At 47.1% G+C, this 22,433-nt stretch overlaps 1 protein-coding gene across 1 annotated transcript in view; it reads left to right on the top strand.

Moving 5' to 3' along the window:
* Window positions 1-14,862: 14,862 nt before the first annotated feature.
* FAM120B (family with sequence similarity 120B) overlaps window positions 14,863-22,433 on the top strand; it is a 91,186-nt gene continuing 83,615 nt past the window's right edge. The window contains 3 exon segments of the mRNA XM_034992133.1: window positions 14,863-19,797; window positions 21,323-22,431; window position 22,433. The exon segment at window position 22,433 is cut by the window's right edge and continues 306 nt beyond it. Of these exon segments, the coding sequence (XP_034848024.1) occupies window positions 19,747-19,797; window positions 21,323-22,431; window position 22,433 (1,161 nt within the window). The 5' untranslated portion in view covers window positions 14,863-19,746.

The following is a 22,433-nucleotide window of genomic DNA, read 5'->3' on the forward strand; positions in this document are numbered from 1 at the left end:
CAGCAAATCTGGTGTTGATCAAACATGCCAGGTTACCTGAAGAAGAAGGGGGGGAGGGGGAGGAGGCCTAAAACATGTTTATTAATCAGTATCACATCCTCCACCAATACATCCTAGCTACCACCCCTTCTCCATCAGTCACAGGTTGGGAATCTTTTTTTTTTTTAATCATACTGTGCTATTACAGTATCATTGACTATATTCCCTGTCCTGTACCTTTCATCCCTCTGACTTATTCCACAACCTCCCACAACAGTTTGGGAATCCCAAAGTGGTTAAAATTGCAGGGGAATTGACCAGCTTGCTGTGAGTATAGGAAGCTCTTCCAGAGATCTACAGTAAACCTCTATCTGTATGGTGTAGCTATTATGGATATTTACTTCTTACTTCTTAAGCTATCTTGAGGACTGCATCCCAGAGATATGTGAACATTTACAAGACACACACTGACCCCAGTGTCTGCACAGATTTGTTTAGACTTGATGGAGTTATGTGTGGATCTCTCTAGTTGAAGATACACGCTGAGCTAAGCCACCATTCAGCAGGGAAAAAGAAGGGGGCGTGGGCGCAGAGCTGGCTTACATTTAGACACTGGAGGCTTCCCTGTTGCTGGGGAATAAACACCACACCTCAAACCCGGTGAGGCCCCATCCCATAGCCTCTTCCGACCTCCTTGGCGGCAGCCCCCTCAAAGCGGAGCTGGCCCCACAGACAGCCAGGACAGCAGCTACGGGCCCCAGGTTCATGTGGGGCGGGGTGGGGGGAGTGGCAGGAGGACAGAGCCCAGCGGGAGAAGCAATGGCCCTGACAGTTTCTCCGAAAGCTTTCGCTTCTAAGCGCAGGCTGGGCCGCTGGAGACCCCAGGAGTGGGACGGTGGCCCGGTTTTCCCTGTGGGGCAGGGTCATGGCGTGTCATATAACCTTTCTTTTCTAATGGGGCTGGCGGCCGTGGCGCGGAAAGGAAGGAATGTTCCAACCCCACGTGGTTGGTTTGTTTCCTTTGGTTGTCGGGGTGCCGCGCACGGGGGACACCCCACCTCCGCGGGCGCGGGGGCGGCGGGTGGAGGCCGCAGGTCTGCAGCAAGTTGCAAAGGCATGTGCTGATTTGCATGAGAAAGGGCGAGTCGCGTGCTCAGCTGGCGGCCCCGGCGCAGATGACGGGTCCCCACCCCCCGCGCCGCTCCCCTCCCCCGCCCTGGGCCGCGGCCGCCGCTTCCCGAACCCGCGGATCATCTGCTCGGGCTGTCCCGCGCTCATCTCCATGACAAAGCGCGTGTTTACCTGGCCCAGCACCGGCGGGCACGCCTTTGTCCCGGATCGGATGACCGCGCAGCTGCTCCCGCCGCCGCGCGCCCGCCCCGAGTGGCCCCTCAGAACTTTGCAGCGATTGAGCGCGCCAGGACCGGGCGGGGGGCTGGGGCCCGGGAGGGGCTGTGCCGGACGTTGGCGCAGTGCCGGAGGGCTTCCCGGAGGTGGTGGCGACGCCGGGCCGGGCGCTTGTTCCAAGCAGTGTCTGTGCGGGGTCGCAAGCGCCAGGCGGGCATGGACGTCACCCCCACCCCCACCCCGAGCCAGCGGCAGGTGCGGCGCGAGGGGGCGCAGGGCCACCCCGCGGACCCAGGTCGACTTTGGGACGGTTCCACGCCAGCCGCGTCCCTGCAGCCGGGGAGGGGCCCTTGCGGCCACCCGAGGGTTGGCGGGGACCACGGGGCCTGCAGCGGGGCCTTGGCGCGCCCTTTGTGCACTCGCGGAGGGGTGCGGCCCTGGGATCCCAGACGCGGACGCCGGGAAGCGGGGCCAGGCCGGGAAGGCAGGCAGCTCCCTGTCACCTGCATTAATGCTCGGTCCCGGGCCCAGGCGTCCCACCTGGAAACTGCAGCCTAGGACTTTGCAGACAATGAGGAGGGGAAGAAAAGGCGTCGAGGGGCGCCTTTCGGCAGGGCCTTTCCCCAGGCCTTACTCTCCCAGGACGCGCCCCCGCCCGGGGAGGTCTCAGGCACCTGTCGCCTGGTCCCTGGGGCGGCCCGTCAATCACCCGGCCGGCGGGGGCGGGGGCGCGCGGGGGCTCGGCCCCGCGACCCAAGGCTCTAAAACGGAGCCGCCCGGAAACGTGGCGCGGCCCTGGCCCTCGGCACCGAGCGTCGCCGCCGGACCCGCGCAGCCCGGGCCGCGGCCGAGGAGCCCTGGGCGAGGCGCAGCTTTCGGTCGAGCACGCTGTCCTTCCCCGGCCTCCCCACCTCCCCTTTTCTGTGAGCATCTGCCCGGGGAAGAACAGATGTGGGCACCTGCGGTGACAGGCCGCATATGTTCCATCCTATTCACAGGCATTCAGACGTGGCCACAATGAGCAGCCTTTGTGCGCACAGTCACTAAATATATTAATCTGCACTCCCCAGAGCACCGGGCTGTTTAATTTTTCACTAGCAATAACATCTGATCTAATCCTTAAATCGGCTCCCAAAAGCCTGCCCTCCCGCCCTCCTTTTTTTTTTTTTCCTCTTTTTCCCCACCCCCTCTCCCGAAAAACGTGTGAAGCTATTCAACCTTCCACCTGTTGCCTGCTGAACTGGGCGTGGGTTCTCGCAACATCTGATGTTGGTTCGGGCAGGGGGTGGGGGGTGGGTGAGAGCGACTGTGTGGGGGACGCTGTTGGGCCACATGGGCATAGCTTGGGTATGTTTATCAGAAGGAAAATAAACACAAAGTGTGGAGTGTGGTTCCCCAAATGTTGTGCAAACAAAGAACGATAATTATTAAACAGCTTCCAATCCAACCCAGCATACCCACCCTTTCTGTGGAAGCGCCCTTAAAAATGTACATGAAGTCCCCATTTATCTTTTTGTTTATTAAACTCTAGTGGTTATTATAAACACCGGTCAATAGGCCACACAGCCAAAAGGTAACATAAATCTCAGATGTAAGACTTAGATTTTTTAAGCAATTTTGTTGCATGACTCTTTTATCTTAGCATCCCTTATTCTGTTTTGATTTGTTTTCTGCCACAATGAGTCCTTTAGTGCTATTGTGGGTGTCACAATGCAGACGGACATCAGGCTGTGAATGAAGACAGAGGCAGTTTAAACAGACCAAGCTCTTTCTTTCCTTCCCGTCCATTGTAATACGAATGGGCCTTCTGCACTCGGCTGCTAGGAGACCGGCTTTGCAAAGCCCTACTCCAGCAAATGGGCTGGAGAGAAAGGGACCCCAATAAACAGCCTAAGTATCGGAGAAAAAAAAGAGGGGACAAATTTAGGCAAATGTCTTTTCACCTTCATATCAGCACATTTCTTAATCTCAAAATGTAAGGCATGCTTTCTTGAGCTGCATTCCTTGCTTTTCCTCCCTGCGCACCTTTAAATTATTAGTCCCTCCCCTGTGCCACCTCCCAGGAAACAGAATGGGGACAGCACTGGCGCTCCATCAAGGTTTGCTTTCAAAATACTATTTTCTTTTAGGAAAATGGGAACAGGGCGGTGGCTGTTTATCAATCATTATCACTAATAACTAATAAGTGCAAAGTGCTTTCAAAATGTATGCTATTTGTTGCTGGTAGGTATGGAGGGGCATGATTGGTGAGTCTGGATTTTTTTAGGAATAGTAACAAACTTTTGCTTTCTCTTAATGGTAGTTGGAACTGTTCCTATTTACATTAGTAGGTTTATCGAGGCAAGAAATACAGCTGTTTTCAGGTTGTTAAGGGCCCAGTGTGTGTTAGGAATGACCCACCACCACCTTCATTTCTCAGTGGCTAGAACTAAGTCAAAGGCCACCACTGAACCAACCACAGTCAAGGCAAATGGGAAAACCGAGACTGGCTTATGGAAATCACTGTTCAGGGCTGGGGCCATAGTCAGACCAACTTGCCCAAAGCACATGGCCTTTACTCATTTATTCATTCATGCACTCACCTGCCTTAGGGGCTAGAGGTCCAAAGTCACGTTAGACCTGCTTTCTGCCACTGTATGCCTTACACAGTGAACAGAGAAGTCTTTTATTTTCAGAAAGAGTTTGTATAGGATTAATATGTCTTCCCTAAATGTTTGATAGAATTCACCAGCGAGGCTGCATGGGTCAGGAGTTTTCTTTGTTGGAAGGTTTTTACCTGGAAATTCAATTTAACAAATAAATATATGGTTTAATAAATAATAGGGTTACTCAGATTTTCTTTTTTTTTTTTAAGATTTTATTTATTTGACAGAGAGAGAGCACAGCAGGGGGAGCAGAGGAGGGAAAAGCAGGCTCCCCGCTGAACAAGAAGCCTGATGTGGGACTCCATCCCAGGACCCCGGGATCATGACCCCAGCCGAAGGCAGTCGCTTAACCCACTGAGCCACCCAGGCGTCCCTCAGATTTTCTATTTCTTCTTTGGTCAGCCTCAGTAATTTGTTTGGTTCAAGGAAGTTGTCCATCTTATCTAAAGTTGTTCCAATAGTCTCCTTTTAACCCTTCAGTGTAAGTAAAATCTGTGGTCCCATCTTCCATCGTTAGTATGGGTGATCTCTGTCTTCTCCTTTGTTGTGGTCAACACGGCTATCAGTTCACCCGTTTCATTGACCTCATCAAAGAACCAGGCTTTTGTCTCACTGATTTTCTTTGCTGATCTAGGCAGAAAATCAGGGTAGTCACAGGGCTTGTTTTCCTTCCTTCAGGAATCTCCATCCTCCACTTCCTGTTTCTACTGTCTGAAAATAGTAATTTCATATATTTTGTCTAGTTTTCTAGTTGTTTAAAGTGGAAGGACAAGTTCTGTAGGAATTACCCCTTCATGGGCAAGCTGAAACAGGATACTTCCAGCAGCAAGTAACAGGAAATCCTAATTCAACAGTCTTACCTATAAGGAAAGGAAAGGGTATCTTCAAATAGAAGTAAGAGGAGTAGTCTCAGTGTTAGTTCATTTTTGGCTCAACCACACTGTCCAGGCACAAGGAGCCCTCCATCTTTCTGCTCCACTGTTTTCAGGTTGTTGACCTAAATGCTGGTTAGCTCCCTTCCACGACTGCAGGAAGGCCGCTGGGGCCCACAATTCACAAGTGAACATAATGATGACCAGCAGAGGAAGAGGCAAATTTTCTTTCTGTATGCCATTTTTACCAGCAATAAAACACTTTGGTAATATTTAAGGTGGATCAACCATGTAGGAGTCAGTATGCTGTTATGGTTGTGGGTTTTTTCTTTTCCAATTTTTGGATGGTGAATTATTATTCAAATAAAACCACATCAGCCCGGGGCACCTGAGTGACTCGGTCAGTTGGGCGTCTGTCTTCAGCTCAAGTCATGATCCCGGGGTCCTGGATCAAGCCCCGTATCAGGCTTCCTGCTTAGAGGGGAACCTGTTTCTCCCTCTCCCTCTGCTCCCCACTTGTGCTTGCTTTCTCTCTCTAGTGCTCTCTTTCTCTCTCTCTAGTGCTCTCTTTCTCACTCTCTCTCAAATAAATAAAATCTTAAAAAAAAACAACAACACATCAACCCATGTGGTTGTGGCATTCAAAGAAATTCAGTCCAGCATTCAAGTAAAATTAAAACTAACTCCAAATAAATTTTGAAGGCTATTTGTTACCAAGAGAAACCTGCCCTAGTCCCGTCCTTCCCAAACTCATTTCATGCTCCATGTTTCTTCTCTTTCTCACAGTTGATGTGAAGTCTTTCTCTTTAACATATTACTCTCCCTTAATTCCCTTCTCCCTACTTTCAACCTATGGTTTCTTTTTTCTTTTTTCCTTTCCTATTTTTCTCTTTTACATAAATCTGCCATCCCATTTTTAGATTCTCCCCCAAACTGATGTCTGTTCTCTCTCTCTTTCTTTCTTTCCTTCCTTCCTTCTTTCTTTCTTTGAGAGAGGGGCAGAAGGGGCAGAGGGAGAGAGAGAATCCCAAGCAGGGAGCCTGACGCGGGGTTCCATCTCACATGACCCCGAGATAATGACCTGAGCCAAAACCAAGAGTCGGTCGCATAAGTGAGCCACCCAGGCGCCCCTCAGGCTGATGTCTGATGTGCACAATAGGGCATGGGAAGCGTTTATGTGTGGTGTCAAGTGGGAGGTGGGGAAAGGACGTGAATAATCACACATAACTTTTTTGCTTCTGTTACACTGATACCCATGTTCAACTTTTCTTCTAGTGCCTTGGGAAAGGGACCTGCAAAAGAATCTTTGGCTTCTCCTTTCTTTCACTGTTGTGCACTGTGGTTGTAAAAAAATTTTTAAAAGCCTGTAGAATTTAGACAGATTTGAATTTGAATAATAATTGTGCCACTTACTACCACTTGTACTAGTTACTTAACAAATTTTTAAAACTTGAAGTTAAGATGTTTTCCTTTTATCAAAGTAATACAGATTTTTAAAATTCAAATGTTATTTCTAGATTTATTTTTTTTAGATTTATTTTTAAAAATAGCAATTGCCCACACCAAGCATTCCCATTTTCAGTTCCTTCCTCTAACTTAACTCTTAGCTATTTTTTTAAAAATTTACTCTCATATTTCTTTTTTTAAAAGATTTTATTTATCTATTTGACAGAGAGCGGTAGCAGGAGAGAGCACCAGCAGGGCTAGGGAAAGAGGGAGAAGCAGGCTCCCCACTGAGCGGGGAGCCTGTGGGACTTGATCCCAGGACCCCAGGATCATGACCTGAGCTGAAGGTGGATGCTTAACCAACTGAGTCACCCAGGCATCCCTACTCTTACATTTCTTAAAAAAGAGTCTCTAATGCTATGCCTGTCTTTTTCACCTGCATATATTGTCCATGGACTGCCCAGCTCTAGCAGATGAAGATTTAGCTCTTCCACCAGATTTCCTACACACACACTTTTACGAACACATATGTTTACCTCCCATTTTTTCAAAAAGTAATTAGAGTATCCATTTATATTAAATTACCATTCTGTATTTACCTTATTAAAACTATGTAATTATTCATAGCTGAGGCATATGCTGTGATTACATTTTCTTTTTTGTACAGTTTTTTGTCTTTACTGGATTCAACAACTGCCTAATTTATTTGCTTGTTGACTTTTCTATGTACCTATTGCTTACCATCACCAAACTCCAAAGATCTTCTTTTAAAATATTCAGACACATCAGATATTCCATGGGGCTCACCTTCCAGGAATTATGTCTCTGGGAGGCCTCCTGCTCCAATTTAAATGGTCTCTAGCTAGGACTCCTCTCCTCTCTCCTCACTTGGATTCCCTGCTACCCAAGTCCTAAATATTCCTCTTTCTTGACTTCTTGGTTTTAGAGAGTATCCTTCAGCAGGTTTCTGAATAAAGTATTTGGTAGATAATATTTTTGAGCTGCATACCTCAATATATCTTTATTCTACCCTCACACTTAACTAATATTTTGATTGAGAGAATTCCACTTTAGAATTATTTTCTTCAGAATTTTGAAGTTAAATCTCCATTGAATTTCAGCTTCCTGGGATTCTGTTGAGAAGTCCCATGCCCTTCTGAATTCCAAAACTTTAAATGTGACCTTTTTATTTTTCTCTATGGAAATGTTTAAGATCTTTTCTTTAATCCTGGTGTCCTGAAATCTCATGATGTGCCTTAGTGTGGATCATTTTAGGTTCATTGTGCTGGGCATTTGGCAACACTTTTCTTTATTTCTTATTTATTTATTTATTTATTATGTTCAATTAGCCAGCATATAGTACATCATTAGTTTTTGATATAGTGTTCAACAATTCATTTGTTGTGTAGAACACTCAGTGCTCATCACCACACGTGCCCTAACCCTAACCCATCACCCGGTTACCCCCTCCCCCCACCCCCTCTCCTCTGAAACCCTCAGTTGGGTTCCCGGAGTTCACTGGCGCTCATCCCCACATGTGCCCTCCTTATTGCCCATCACCCAGTTACCCATCCCTGCACCCCCTCCCTTCTGTGACCCTCCGTTTGATTCCCGGAGTCCACTGGCAACCTTTTCAATCTGAGAACATGTCTCTTAGGTCTGGGAAGTTTTCTTTAATTACTTCTTGAGTAATTTCTTCTTCATTTTCTCTGTTCTTTCTTGTGATTCCTATTTTTCACATGTCAAACTTTAATCTTCTAATTTTCTTATGTTTCATCTCTCTCGATCTCTTATTCTTTTTATTCTAATATCTGAGAGGTACCATCAGATTTATATTTTAACTTTAAACACTTTTTAAGTTTATCATTTCTTGTATAATTTTCAAGAGCTCTTATTTTTGGAATGTTCTTTTATATACCCCTCTCTGTTTCTCTGATGAATATATTATCTTCAGAGACTGCAGATCATGTTTTTAGTATTTTTTTTTCCTAGTTTGTTTTCTCCTTTTTTTCTGTCTTCCTTAAATGTCTGTTGATCCTTAGTCATGTGTATCTATTTCGGAGGGAGGCAGAGATGCTTATCGAAAGCTCTATGAGGTAGGTAAGCCTGCCAAGTGGTGGGACTCACCCAAGCAGTCAGGGAGGGCTTTTGTTTGGCCTGTTGCCCTCTGCCTCCTCAGTCTGGCTCAGCACAGCCTGTAAGTGGTGTCCCTGCCTGCCCCTTGCACCACCTCAGTTCCAACCTCCGTTTGTTTCCTAGGTGCTCCTTCTGCCTGCAAGACCTTCCTCTTCTAATTGTCTGAGATCCCACTTCCTTCCAGGCTCAGTTCATACGCTAGCTCCTTGCTGCCTTCTTCGTCCAATGCTATAGACTTTACACGACGTTTCACTTGTTTCCTAATATTTAATGTATGTTCATCTTTCTTCCCTACCGCAATGTGTGCTCCTGAAGATTAGAGACCACTTCACACCCTTCTTGGTGTGGTACCCAACCAGTAGTAGGTGCTGAGCACCGTTGATTTTACTCAAAAAAAAAAAAAAAAAAAAGTCAACAGGAAAGGAGAGCCTTGTGTGCTGGGCAGAAAGACTCCTTCCCAAAACTATATATGTGCTGTCACTTCAACTTGGTAATGCTTTGGTTAAGTCTCTTTGGAAGAGACTCTGAAGAGAACACTATTTGGTCATTTTACTTCAACTGAAGCCTCTCGCTCCCTGGTGCTTACAGCAACTCTACTGAGATATGTTGTGTGTACAGACAGGTTTTGAGATGCAGCTTAAATAAACTGGTATTATTAGTAATTTTACTTGGTCAGTAATTTACTTAAAAATAGATTGGTTTAAAGGCTCTTCTTCTGCCATCACACTTGGCTACCAGTGAGGGCAAAGGGTGTCGCTGCAGCTAGAGGACCAGGCGGTGGGTATAATCTGGACTGCCTGGCATCTGAGCCTAAGGGTGCATGTCTAAAAGCAGTTTTAGAAATAAAGTCGATATGGTGGCTTACAAGCAGAGTCCAAGCTCGTTAACATGAGACGGAGACACTGCCTGACCAGGCGCTCCTGCTCACCATCCAGTTTTATCTGCCACCACTTCCTCATGACTCCATTACAGTCACCGAAATTTCTCCAAAGCCGCATGCTTTTGCCCCTGTCCTTGCTCATCCCCACCACTCTCGCCACTCCATTCAGACTGGAAAACCTGCCCAGTAAAAAACGTGGACTGGAGGGTAATTATGATCATCACCACAGCAGCAATCCAACAAATGGCCAAAATGTACGAAGTGCTTACTACGGGCCAAGCGCTCTGCTACAGCCTTTCTAAGCACTGCCTGGGAAGTCCCATTATTGTCCCAACTTCCCGGGCGAGGAAGCGGAGGGTACAGACCTTAAGAAACTCGCCCAGGGTCACACATCCCCTTCCGTATTCCCACCACCCCTCCCCATGCCTCAGATGGAAATGGGCACGTTCGGAGATGGTAACGTTTGCTACCCCACTTCCATTTGAGGAACGCTGACCCCAAGAGATCCGCAGAGGATTTTCGTCTACACGAAAAAAGCCAGGACCACACGAAGGCAGGTCTTCGCTTTGCACCGTGCGGACTTCGGGAAGGTTCCGCAGAGCGCTCCGCTTTCGGACAGCGCGGGAACCGCCCACGGCCTTCCGGACAGCCGCGCTCCAGGCGAGCCCGACCCTCCCCCGAGCCGGCCGCGGCGCTCCCCTGGGCCCCCGAAAAACCGGCGCCAGGGGCTCCGGGTCACCGTCGGCCCCCACCCGCCCGCAGGCGAACACGCCGGGCCAGCCGACCTCAAACCACCCTCCCGCCGCCAGCGCAGCACCGCCGGGAAGGAGGGCGAAGAGGCTGCGCCCCGCCGACGCCCGCGAGCGGCCGCGGGACCGTGCGACCCCGACCTCGGAAGCACCGCGCGGTTTCCGAGGCAACCGGCGTGGCGCCTGCGCAGCTCGCCTCCCCGGCGCCTCGGGGCCCGACCGCGCAGGCCCCGCCCCCCGCGCGGGGCGGCCCCGCGAGCGGAAGCCTCGGAGCGGAAGCGGAAGTGCGCAGACGGCTGCGGCTGGGCCGAGGGTGGTGCGGCCGCGTCTCCGGCTGAGCTGGCGCGTCTCTAGGTAGGGCCGGGCCTGGGGGACCGGCGCCGTCTGGGGCCGCTCTCGGCCTGCCGGGCTCGGCTCGGCTCGGCGCGCTGCGCTCGCGGGTCTGCGCCGTCGCGGCGGCCCCGGCCGTGAGCCCCGTCGCGGGTCCCTGGGCCCGGGTCCGAGCCCTCCGCGGCCCTGCCCGCCCGCAGCCGCGCCGCCCCGCTGCGGGTGCCTGGGACGCTCGCCGCCCACCGCCTCTCCCCTCCCGGCCCTCTCCGTCCCTGTCACCTCACTCCCTGGCCGCCGGACCCCTACAGCTCTGCGCCTTGCTTCCTCCTCTTTGGCGCCATCCTGACCCTCCGCTCCCCTCCAGAGACGTGTGCCGATTCCGGGGCCTCTCTTCTCGGCTGCCCGGCCACACAGCTGGTGTGATCGTCCCCAGAGGGGCGTCCTCTGACCTCAGCCCTCGCGGCTCCGAACTTGTGTGCCTTTCCCGCCAGCCATGTCTGGGCCGTCCTGAACTGGGGCTCCAGGGTCCTTGCAGAGAGGAGAAGACGGGGTTCGCTGGCGGCAAGGAACTTAGACCAGTGTAGGGGGAGCGGAGGTCAGGGAGGGTCCGGGAAGTTTCTGGGGGGGGGGGGTTGAGCAGAATTTTAGAGAAGCAGGAGTTGGGAGGTGAAGGAGGGGCAAGAGGCCGTTCATTCCGCAGAGGAAACCATGTTTGAGACCGTCTGAGGAAGTGGAGAAGAGACACATTGCTTAGAGATGGGAAATGGCAGGAAGCTGTAGAGAATTGGGGGCAAGGGGGTGATCGGATCTTACCGTGAAGAGTGTCTGGCAGGTGTAGGATGATGGTGTGGGGTCAGTCTGTCTGTAGGTCATGAGAAGAGGGCTTTTGCAGTCCTGCAGGAAAGCAGTTTCAGAACTGGAAACCCGAATATGGTAGTGGAGAGAACTGGGAGGTGAGTTTGATGGGAAAGACAGGAGATGTTGGTATTTCTGATGACTTACAGATTTTTGGCTTGAGCATTTGAGGAAATGATTCAGAGTGAGAAAAGCTTGGAGAACAAGTCTGCAGCATCAGGTTCCTGGCCGATCACGTATGACGTGTGTTGTTTGGTCTGCAGCAGTATCCCACAGTTCCCCTGCATGTCAGCCTTTTGTTTTCTCATGGCCTCACGTCTTACGTGCTCTTGGACCTGTCCATGTGTAGACCTGGCTGCTAGGGGCTGCCCTCTCTGCACCAGCACAGCCTTCACCCATTCTCTGTGTTCTGGTTTCCTCACCGCCCCATCTCTTGCCATCCCTAAGCTCTGCCATAGTGGCAAGAGCTTGTGGCCCTGACCTTGTCATTCCTGTCGTCTCAGAATGCCACTTGTGCTCCCCTTACTAGTTGTGTTCGTGAAAAGCACTGACAAGACCTTCGCTGTGCCAAGCCCCTCGCTGCTCACCTCTCCATACATACTATTTCTTGACCATCTTGCCTCTCACTTCCTTCATGTCGTTTTCAGCTACCTAATCTTCCAGACACACGGAGATCTCTAATCACTTCTGGCCAGCTGTTTTCTCATCTGTAAAGGGACAAGACCGCAGTAGGTGACATCTGAGGGCACTTGTAGGTTTTCGTATTCTGAGGTTCTGCCCCATCCCTGGACCTTAATCTGGGTGTCATTTATGGGGTAGATTTGCTGTAAAGCTAATGAAGATCAGGCGTCAGGGTCCCTCCCTCTCATGAACCCCTTCCAAGGCACTGGGAAATACCTCAGAGGTCTTGTGTTTATAATTTTGTATTTTTTAAAAAGAAGGATCTCAAATGTGTAGATTTGAGGCCTTACACAACTTGGATCCCTATGAAACTGGCCATTTATCTTATCCTGCTCTCTTGGTATTTGCACTCTTGTCCTTCAGACCTCCCCCTACATGTGTGTATTCATTATTGAGGCTTGGTGGGAAAATAGGAACGAGTGGAGCTGACCAAATTCCTGCTGTAACCTGGCTTTAGTTTTCCGTCAAGGAGGGAGATGCCACAGATTGGCATCTCAGTGCATTTGGCAGAACCTTTGCAACAATGTATGTATTGATTTATTTCACTGCTGCATTCCCACCTCTTTCAAGAAATGGTTAATGGTAAGAGGGAAAAGACCACTTAATTGAGGTCATAAAAGCAGCTCTTGATCGCCATAGAAGCTAGAGCTATACATTGGAAAATCAGAGGAATTCATTGCATGCTTTCTTTTATTAGTTTGAAAATGAGGCAACCCTGATGCTATCAGTTATTTTTATAAAGCTTTATAACAGGTATAAATAACTATTTTAATTTGCTTTTAGATGTCTGTTTCTTTGTAAGGTGTTCTGTTGGAAAAATTTTCAGAGACTAAAAATATGTTATTTAAGGTTTAATTTATTTATATAAAGATATTTTTAAAGGATTTTGTAGTAGTAGTTTAAAATCTACCAAACTGAGGGTAAATCATTTAAGTTTTACCAAAAAGGGAATCAGTGATCTACAAAGAGATTAAATGATTTGTCTTCAGTCACACAGTAAATCAGAGCCATTGCCAACCAAAAAAACGCACTCCTGAGCACTCTTTTCCTTATAAGCAAATATTACTCAATAAGTGAGAATCCATTGCTTTTATTATAGAATGTTTACTGTAGTGTGGACTAAATTATTGTATCCATCCTTCAGCATGCCTGTCTAGCTGCAGAGTCCCACATGTGCACTCAAAGTTCCAAGAGTGTGCAGCAGTATGCTGTTCCTGTTCGTGCTTTAGCCCAGAGGGTAGTAAGTTACTGTAAAGTCACTTACAATAAAACCACTGCCAACCAGGATAAGAGAAAAGTCTCTTTGAAACAGCAGAGTTTTCTGGATAGTTGAGTTTTGGGTTTTTGCCCATTAAGCACCAAAATCTCCCATCTAGGATGGCAGTCTTTCTAAAATATGTTATTTCCCTGCTTTCTTAATAGAATGTGCAGGATGTAGCATAAACTTTCTTTAATGATCTCAAGTAAACATTGTAAACATAATTTGTTACGTTGTGATGTAAACGGGGTAGGATTTGTTGAGGCCCGGACAGCTGTTGCCCTGTTACTTGTTTGGAGTTTTTGTGTCTGTCAGGTTTAGTTTTCCTGTTCTTTTGCTTTCCCCTGGTCAGCTTTCGTCGGTTCCTACTGCCGTTGGTATCCATGTGCCTGCCTCAGATGCCCTTTCTGTATTTTTCTCTACCGTGGACGTAGGACCTCCTTGTTAGAACTGAATAGAAAAGAGTCCATAGATGATAAATAAGAGCCTGAAGAAGTCTCTTATGAATAAATTGTTTTAGCTTTAACTCATGAATTTACATTGGATTCTTACCCTGAATTCTGGATAAACGAAGCATAAATTTTACAGGCCTACGTGCATCTTTATCTATGTTCAGTGAGTGACACTGGTTTTCACATTATGTGTCATTGTCCTTTAAGGGGTTTTGTAGAGCCTCGGAGGGTTAGGGAAAGGCCCAGTGTTCTGGATTGCCCCTTCGATCCTGATGATTCTGTGAGTACCCTTCCGACTGGGAGAACCTTCAGGAAGAAGAGCTCTCTGGACTAAGGACACCCATCGGACAGTTGTGCAGTGAGTGGTCTTTCTAGCACTGGGGGCAGCAGCAACCAGACTGCTCAGATGGAGCAGTTAGGTGGGGGTGGGGCCTAGTGAAAGGTACATGGGCTTTGGAGGCAAGATCTGGGCTTCACTGTTAGTGTGTATGACCTCAGGCAGGTGTTCTAACATAGCACACCTTGCTGGCTGCTGCCCAGCACCAGCTCTTTGGCCTGCTTTGCTGGTGCAGCATGGCATGCCTTTCATGAGTCTGAACAAACTGATCCTGGCCCAGTGGGACTAGAGATGGCTGCTGGTCGCCTTGTAGAGTAAGTGTACGATATCTTGCATTTTGACACATGGACACACTGCCAGACTTCCTTTTCTGACAGACCCTGTGCCTTTCACTCCCATTCTCAGGGCCCATTTCTTCGTCAGGGACTTTGTCTGGTTCATTGCTGTGTCCACAGCTGTTAGCACAGGGCCTGGAGCAATTTACTGAGCAAATAAGGGAATTCAGAACTCTTGTCTTTGGTAGGTGTGTGGGAGCCAGAAGAGGGTCTCTACCTCCTTTGTCTTTGCAGTAGGAATTAGGACTCTGCATCCCTTCGGGTTCTTCCAAAACAGAGGTTTGGATGGTGGGCAGCAGAACAAGCAGTGCCAGCCAGAGCCCCTCATTCATCTCCAGTCTCACCTCTCCATCCTCTCTCCACAGAGTCAGGGCAGTGTTTCTAAGATGTATTTACTTTAGAGCCTAGACCAGTATCTGATTTCCCCTGGGCTGAAGTCCAGATACATGTGCGTGGCAGACCCCTTCACTGTCTGGCCCTGTGTGCATCCTCATCTCCTCACTCTTCTTCCCTTAAATTGGGGGTTCGAGCCATACTGAGAGTTGGTGGTTTTTTTTTTTCCCTGTGCTGTCCTCAAGCATTTATAATAAAATACACATTTATAATATAAATAAAGTTGCAGGTTAAACTACTTAGTACAACAGGTGTATTGTAAGCACCTTAGAAACATCCATTTACTGATAAGAAAAGATATCTTACAGACTTTAAAAATCCTCATTCCTTGCGACTCTTGTGCCTCCCATCTGCCTGCCAACTCATCATCTCGCTCTGGCCGCACCTGTCCTTCCTGCCTTTTGTCAGGCTCACTTCCACTGCCCTTAGTCAGGACAGCCATTGTGGATCCTGGATCTGGGTTGGGTCTCCCTGCTGAGCATCCCCCCCTGCCACCCCCCTCCCCCAGCTACAGCTCTGCCCAAGTGATTATTGTGGGTTGAATGTTTTCCTGCTAGAGTGTGAACTGCTAGAGGGCAGGGCCCTGTGTCTTGGTCATAGCTAGTGTCTGCTCTTGTGAATGACCTAAAGGTACTTGCTAAAGGAGTAAACCAGATTCATGTTTAAACACCTGGTACTGTTGAGGAGATCACCTGGTATTGTTGAGGAGAACTGAGTATTAATGAATGGCAGCTACAAATGACATCCTGTTGAAGAAAAAAGGACCACCATGTGCTCGCTCTTTGACTCAGCAGTTTCATATCTAAGATTTGTCCCAAGGAAGTGCTCAGGATGTACTCCCAAGATTTATATACAGAGATGTGATACACACTTACGGCACTGTGTATCCATTAAAAATAACACTGCAGGAGAAGGTTAACACAGTGATCTGGGAATATATTCGTGGTAAATTAAGACACAAAAGTAGATTACAGAAAGGACAAGAGTATCCCAATTTTTAAAAACAATGAATAATAAAAATTAGAAATATGTACCCTAAAATTGTAGTCCTTATCTTTGGAAGATGAGATTATAAGTAGTTTTTTTTTCCTTTGTGCTGTCTCTGAATTTTCTGCAAAGAGCATGGCTACTTTTAGAGACAAATTTTTATAAATAAATACATTCCTGATACTAAAATAAACTAGCTTGAAAAATCATAAATACAGTAAAACCTCACGAGAACTTGTATGGCTTTGTTTTAAATTTTGAAATAATTTAAGAATTTTGGCTGGTGCTGGGCTGATTTTACTACACTTCAGGCAACTGATGGTATGTTTTATGAATAAATTTGTAATATAAATGAAATTGCATCACAGTTTATGAAGTAGATCTTATAAACCTCTTTAGAGATATGAAAAATGAAGCTCATAGAATAAAGTAACTTGCTCAAAATTTTACTGCTATTAAGTGGAGGTTAGAATTTGAACTCACTAGAGCCCTTCCGTGTATCGACTGTACTGTACCGCCTAGATTCTGTCACTTCTTCCTAGGACACAGCTAAGAGGGGCCATCCTACCAAGTACGGAGTGTCTACATCAGCCATGCACCAGTTTTCTGAATCTTGGCATCAGTGGCCATGGCCTGACTGTGTTCCGGAGGGTCCTCCAGAACATCCTGAGTCTGGACATCTGTACCTAGACACACAATGTACATCATAATAGCTGTAGGCTTCCCATTTCTCACTTGAATAAGCTTCTTAGAGATGCAGTGTTGAAGAAGAAATATACTGACACTTGCTAAAACAGTAAGGAAGACTTCACTTAAGACTGTTGCACGAGGGGAGAGCACTAGGCTCAGCTTTGAACACAGCAGACACCTGGGGATTTGTAGCCTGCCAGCAGAGGGAGGAGGTCCTTGAGAACCAAGGGGATGGAGCCTTTGATCAGGTCTTGAGGGTGACCGTCTATCAAGGGTAGGGATTTTCTCCAGGCAGACTCAGCAGGACTCTTGCTGAAACTAGACTCAGCCAGAATGTACATGGAAGCCCAAGGTTGAGGCCTAGTTGAGAGGAGGGCCCAGAGGAGCCTGATTGAAATCTGGTCCAGGAGAGCGTCTTGTCAGCAGTTTAATGAGCCCTGGGTGGTGGTCCTCTGAGGCATGGAGACCAACCCAAGTGGCAGCCACTCTTAGCTTACTCATTCACCTGGTCTGTGCATTCATAAATACTCAGTAAACACTGAGCTAACATGTTCCCATATGCTGGTGTGGGGTAAGCATTCATTTCTTGGGAGTTTTTAGTCCCTGGTCTTGCCTTGCTGTGTGAAGGGGTCCCGTATGTTGCTGTATGTAGGGGAGTTAGTGGGGAGGCAGGGGAAGAAGAGCAGGCCTCAGATGATCCACATCAAGCCACAGGAGGCCCTCCCTGAGGGCCCAGGCCCAGCCAGCATGTTACCAGTGGAAGAAACATTATCTAAGACTTGGAAATGAAGCCAGGGAAAAGGACTGCATGTTTTTATGTTGTTACTGTCACATGGGCCGTTGTTCAACAGAGTCACCCAAGGCTGTTCTGTCTTCCGACCAAATGTAGCTCTCTGACTTTGCTGGTTACTCTTGATTAGAGCCTAGACCCTGATGTTACATGTTAATATGTAGATTTTTTGTCTTGTAGAGATGCAAATTATTTCTGATAAAAATAAACCCAAAGGTTTTGATTTCATGCCTTTGTAGGACTTCAACCTGATTTGTCTCCAACTGAAAATAGCTTGTTTCAGTCAACTCCAGCTCTTCAAAGCCCTCTGAACTAGCTTCCCATCCTGATGGCTCCCTCATTAATTTATGTGTGCATGGGTTGTCTCTTAGCCTTTGAAAATTATGCTTTAACGCTGTCGGATGCTGGGTGTGCTTTAAGGTGGTCACTGCTGTTGCTACCGATTGTCTTGCAAACACTGCCCTCTGCACCCCCCCTTCCATCTGTGGGCTGTCCCTGAGTCCATTTCTCCCTGTGTCCAGAGGTACTCTGGCCCCTTCCATCCATGGCAGACAGGTTGATCTGTCTGCTGAGGCCCGGCACTCTTCATGTCTCTGTGTTCGTCAGTTGAAAGATTGTGAATAAGGGAGCTTTTGGACTTCTCTTTCCTCCTTTTCTGGTAACCCAGGATGTTGGGATTGGTCCAGCTGTGTGGAAGGAAGCTTCTCCTAGGAGCGCAGCCCCTCCCAGTGCGACCCGCTCCAGCTGTACTTCTGTGCCTGCCGGCTCCTCCTCCATAAACTTTCCTGCATCGAATGCTTTGTTTCCCAAACCAGTCTGTCAGCTACTTGCTCCCTGCTCTTTTCTTTGCCTGCAGTCGGAGTCTGTCAACTGGTTGATTCCTGGTTTCTCTTTATACACCTGCCCTTCAGTGCCTTCACTTACTCATTCACAAGTGCTTACTGGGCCCCTACCATGCTGGACACAGTGCTGGGTGCTGGGGCTATGACCGAGTGATGTCATTTGCCCTGAGGAGGCCCACATTAATGGAAGTGGTTCCCAGATTCCATTTTGGGCAGTAAGACTCCTCCCTAATGAGACATCTGTTTTCTTTCCAAACAACAATTATCTAACTAATGAAAACTGTGTGTATATGTACACATACACATATGTGTTTGCCATGATCTTTAAAACTACCTTTAAAGAATGAAAAACCTCAGTGGGGTTGACTCTTCAGCAGTGTGGAAGTTAGGGGCACCGACCCCTTCGCACAACCAGAAATCCACAAATAACTTGTGACCCCTCAAGAACTTAACTAATAGCCTGCTGTTGATGAGAAGCCTTGTTGATAATAGTCGATTAACACAGTTTGTGTGTTGCATGTATTATATACCGTATTCTTACAATAAAGTCAGAAAAGAAAACGTTATTAAAATCACAAGGAGGAGATAATGCATGTACAGTACTGTGCTATATTTACTGAAAAAAATCCACATATAAGTGGACCCATGTAGTTCAAACCCATGTTGTTCAAGGGTTAGCTGTATATGCTCTTAGCAATATTAAAAAAACCTTAAAATTGTTCAGGAAAGGTAAAACCCACAGAACTTACTTTTTTAGGCATTTCGTTGTACAGCACACTGAGTGCATTGAGGGGTGGGTGGCGGGAGCACTGGACGCCTCGAAGTGCTGCGGTACCGGAAGGCATCATCCAGTGTCACAAGTTCCCAGGTCCTCGCTTATCCAAATTTGTTTTTGTAAATGCCATAGAAGAGCACATTGTAACGTAGCATTCCTGAAGTAATTTGTGATTCAAAATGTGAGAAATTGGCAGTGTGAAAGAGGAAAAACCAGTACATGTTTAATTATAATAGTGAGCTTTTCACTGCTGGGTGGGAAAGGAGAAAAACATTTGAATAAAATCAAAGCAGAGGCTGAGCTTGACTTCTCCCAAAATAAAGAGGAGAGTGTTTTGAGCAACTCAGTGTTGTCTCTTGCAGTTTTAGTAGAAAAATGCTTGAAACAAAAATCCCTTTCTGTTGGTGAGGGAAGGCAGCCAACCCAAACGTGGCAGAGCTGCTGCACAAACGCGGACCCACGTCCGTGTGGGAGCCGGGCCTGAGGGCCGGTTCCGCTCTGCTTCGGCTTTGTCTTCACGTGTGTCTGCAGCCGGCCAGTGCCTCGCGAGGAGCTCCCACTGGCCACTGGTGGGCTTGCTGGGCGGGTACCCCCAGGCACTGACGGTGCGCTCCGGCAGATGCCTAGCACCCCCCGGGGAGCCTGGGAAAGCCGCGGAGTCTCGTCTCACCATGGAGAAAGAGTCCGAATCTGTAGGATTTGCCTTTGGTCTGTTCATCATCAGCACACCCTGCAAGCCTGCTTTTTTCAAAGCTAGGCATAGAATAATGGCCTAGATAGAGTTTGTGAAGTCTGAGCACTGTTTTTTCAATCCACTCTGACCCACCCTTCTTTGTGCTCTTCCATTCTCTTTCCAAACCTGAGCCAAACTACTGTGTTGGAATCTCATGAGAAAAACTGGCTTCAGAAATACAGCGTCACCTTAGTAAACATAGGATCCATACCCGGAGGCCCAGATAATCATGTTATGAAGTCCAGTTTCTGCTTCAAAAACTCACACCTTGGTAATGTTCCCAAGGTAAATCCTTTGCTAGTGATTGCTCTACAGTGGTTTGGGGTCTATGGATTTGTGTATTCCATTGTATTTAATAACTTAACAAGCAAGATTTCTCTAAAGTTCAACATGAATGTGTGAAATTTATGTCCACTCCATGTTTATGTATTTTCAGTATTAATGGCTTTTAAATAGATAATTTCAAATTTTTTGAGGGGCCAGTGTCCATTAACAGGCAGTAAGTTCTTAAAAGATAGTCCTCTGTAAGGGTACCTTTTCTCAACGTAGTAAATTATTTGCAATTTGTTCATTTGTGAAATGGAGCTTACAGCTTTTTGCCTGTCAGAGTTGTTTTAAAGCCTGGAGATTTTGTGTCTTGAGTGCCCAGTGCTGTCTGGTGGGAAGCGCACGCACCGTGAGGCCAGAGTCCTCATTCACGGATGTGTGTCAGCAGCTGATGGCTGCCTCCCTCAGCCCCAAGCCTGGAGAGGCTTCGTTTGTTCTCCTAGAGCTGTCTGTGTAATAAGGACTTTTTGTTTGTTTTATCAATGGACGTGAAGCCCTGATGAGTCTTAAAGAAAACCAAAGTGAAAATCGTAGGCCATTAAGATCAAAGACGTCATCATGGAATTTTTTCTGACCAATGACATCTAAAGTACTCTGCTTAGTTTTTTTTCAGATTTTGAGTTCTAACTCTTTGAACTACCAGGTTTCTGCATTTCAGAGTGGGCAGTTTTCCATTCAAAGTCAGTCAGTCACCAACTCAGATGTTACAGAAAGTCAGTCAGTCACCAACTCAGATGTTACAGAAATACATACAGAATATGTATTTTTCTTTTTGATACCTTTATTCAGGTGTACTTGATAGATAGTAAACTGTACTTTTTTACAGTGTATAATTTGACAAGGGTTAGCATGTCTTCACCTGTCCAACCATTACCACAATTGAAGTAGTGAACATATCCATCACCCCGAAAGTTTCCATTGTATAAATCCCTCCCTGCTGCCTGCCCCACACCAGACCACCACTGCCTGCAATCTGGTGCTACCGATCAGCCCCACTCTCAGTGAATTAGAATTTCATACAAATGGGTCCTATGGTGTGTACACCTGTTTGGTGTGCCTTTTTTCACTCAGTAAAATTATTCTGAGAAACATGGATATTGTATGTACCTATATATGTTTTAGGTTTTCAAAATTAACTTCTGAGTTCCTAGATGGGAAATAATACTTCTTTGAAAACTGTTGTCCTATTTTTTAATTTGGTTGAGAAATCCCTTGAATAAGAGCCTTCATACAAATCTTAGCAGGTTGCTACACTGTGTGGCCCTCGTGAAGGTGGGCTCTGGTGACTCGTGCTTGGGTAAAGTGCTTCTTTGTCTTCAGTGAAAGCTCTTTAGGCTCCTAACCAGTATGTCATGTTCCATATCTTATTAGTGACTAGAGTGTTTTGCAACTAGAGAGTGAATATTAAATATTGTCTGTGTTTGCTTTAAAAGGTGTATATCCAGTGGTAATGCCATAATTACTAATTTATTTTCCTTTCCAGATCCTTTCCAGGAGTTCAATTATGGGTGTGAGAGGTTTGCAGGGATTTGTGGGCAGTAGCTGCCCACATATATGCACAGTAGTGAATTTCAAAGAACTGGCAGAACACCACCGAAACAAGCATCCTGGATGTACTCCTACCATTGTGGTTGATGCCATGTGTTGTCTCAGATACTGGTATACTCCTGAATCTTGGATCTGCGGTGGCCAGTGGCGGGAATACTTTTCTGCTTTGCGGGATTTTGTTAAGACTTTTACAGCTGTTGGCATCAAGTTGATATTCTTCTTTGATGGCATGGTGGAGCAGGATAAGAGAGGTGAATGGGTGAAACGAAGACTCAAGAACAATAGGGAGATCTCCAGGATTTTCCATTATATCAAGTCACACAAGGAGCAGCCAGGCAGAAACATGTTCTTCATCCCATCTGGGCTGGCCATCTTTACACGATTTGCTTTGAAGACCCTGGGTCAGGAAACCCTGTGTTCCTTACAAGAGGCTGACTATGAGGTGGCATCTTATGGCCTCCAGAATAACTGTCTTGGGATTCTTGGAGAAGACACTGACTACTTAATTTATGATACTTGTCCCTACTTTTCAATTGGTGATCTCTGCCTGGAGAGTCTCAATACTGTCATGCTCTGTAGAGAGAAGCTCTGTGAGAGTCTGGATATCAGCCTGGCAGACCTTCCTCTTCTGGCCTGCCTGCTTGGCAATGACATAATCCCAGAGGGCATGTTTGAAAGCTTTCGGTACAAATGCTTGTCTTCCTATACCTCTGTAAAGGAGAACTTTGACAAAAAGGGTAACATTATCTTAGCTGTAGCAGACCATATATCTAAAGTTCTTCGCTTACATCAGGGTGAGAAAAAGCTAGAAGAGATGTTACCTTTGGGACCAAACAAAGCTCTTTTTTATAAGGGTGTGGCATCATATCTTTTGCCAGGACAGATATCTCCGTGGTTTTTCCAAAAACCCAAGGGTTTAATGACTTTGGACAAGCAGGTGGTATCCATGAGTTCAGACCCTGAATCCAAGCAAGAAGTTCCCATGTGTACAGACCTTGAATCCAAGCAAGGAGTTCCCATGTGTACAGACCCTGAATCCAAGCAAG

Source organism: Mirounga leonina, unplaced genomic scaffold (genome assembly GCF_011800145.1).
Source record: "Mirounga leonina isolate KUSES-001 unplaced genomic scaffold, KU_Mleo_1.0 Mir_55, whole genome shotgun sequence".
NCBI lineage: Eukaryota > Metazoa > Chordata > Mammalia > Carnivora > Phocidae > Mirounga > Mirounga leonina.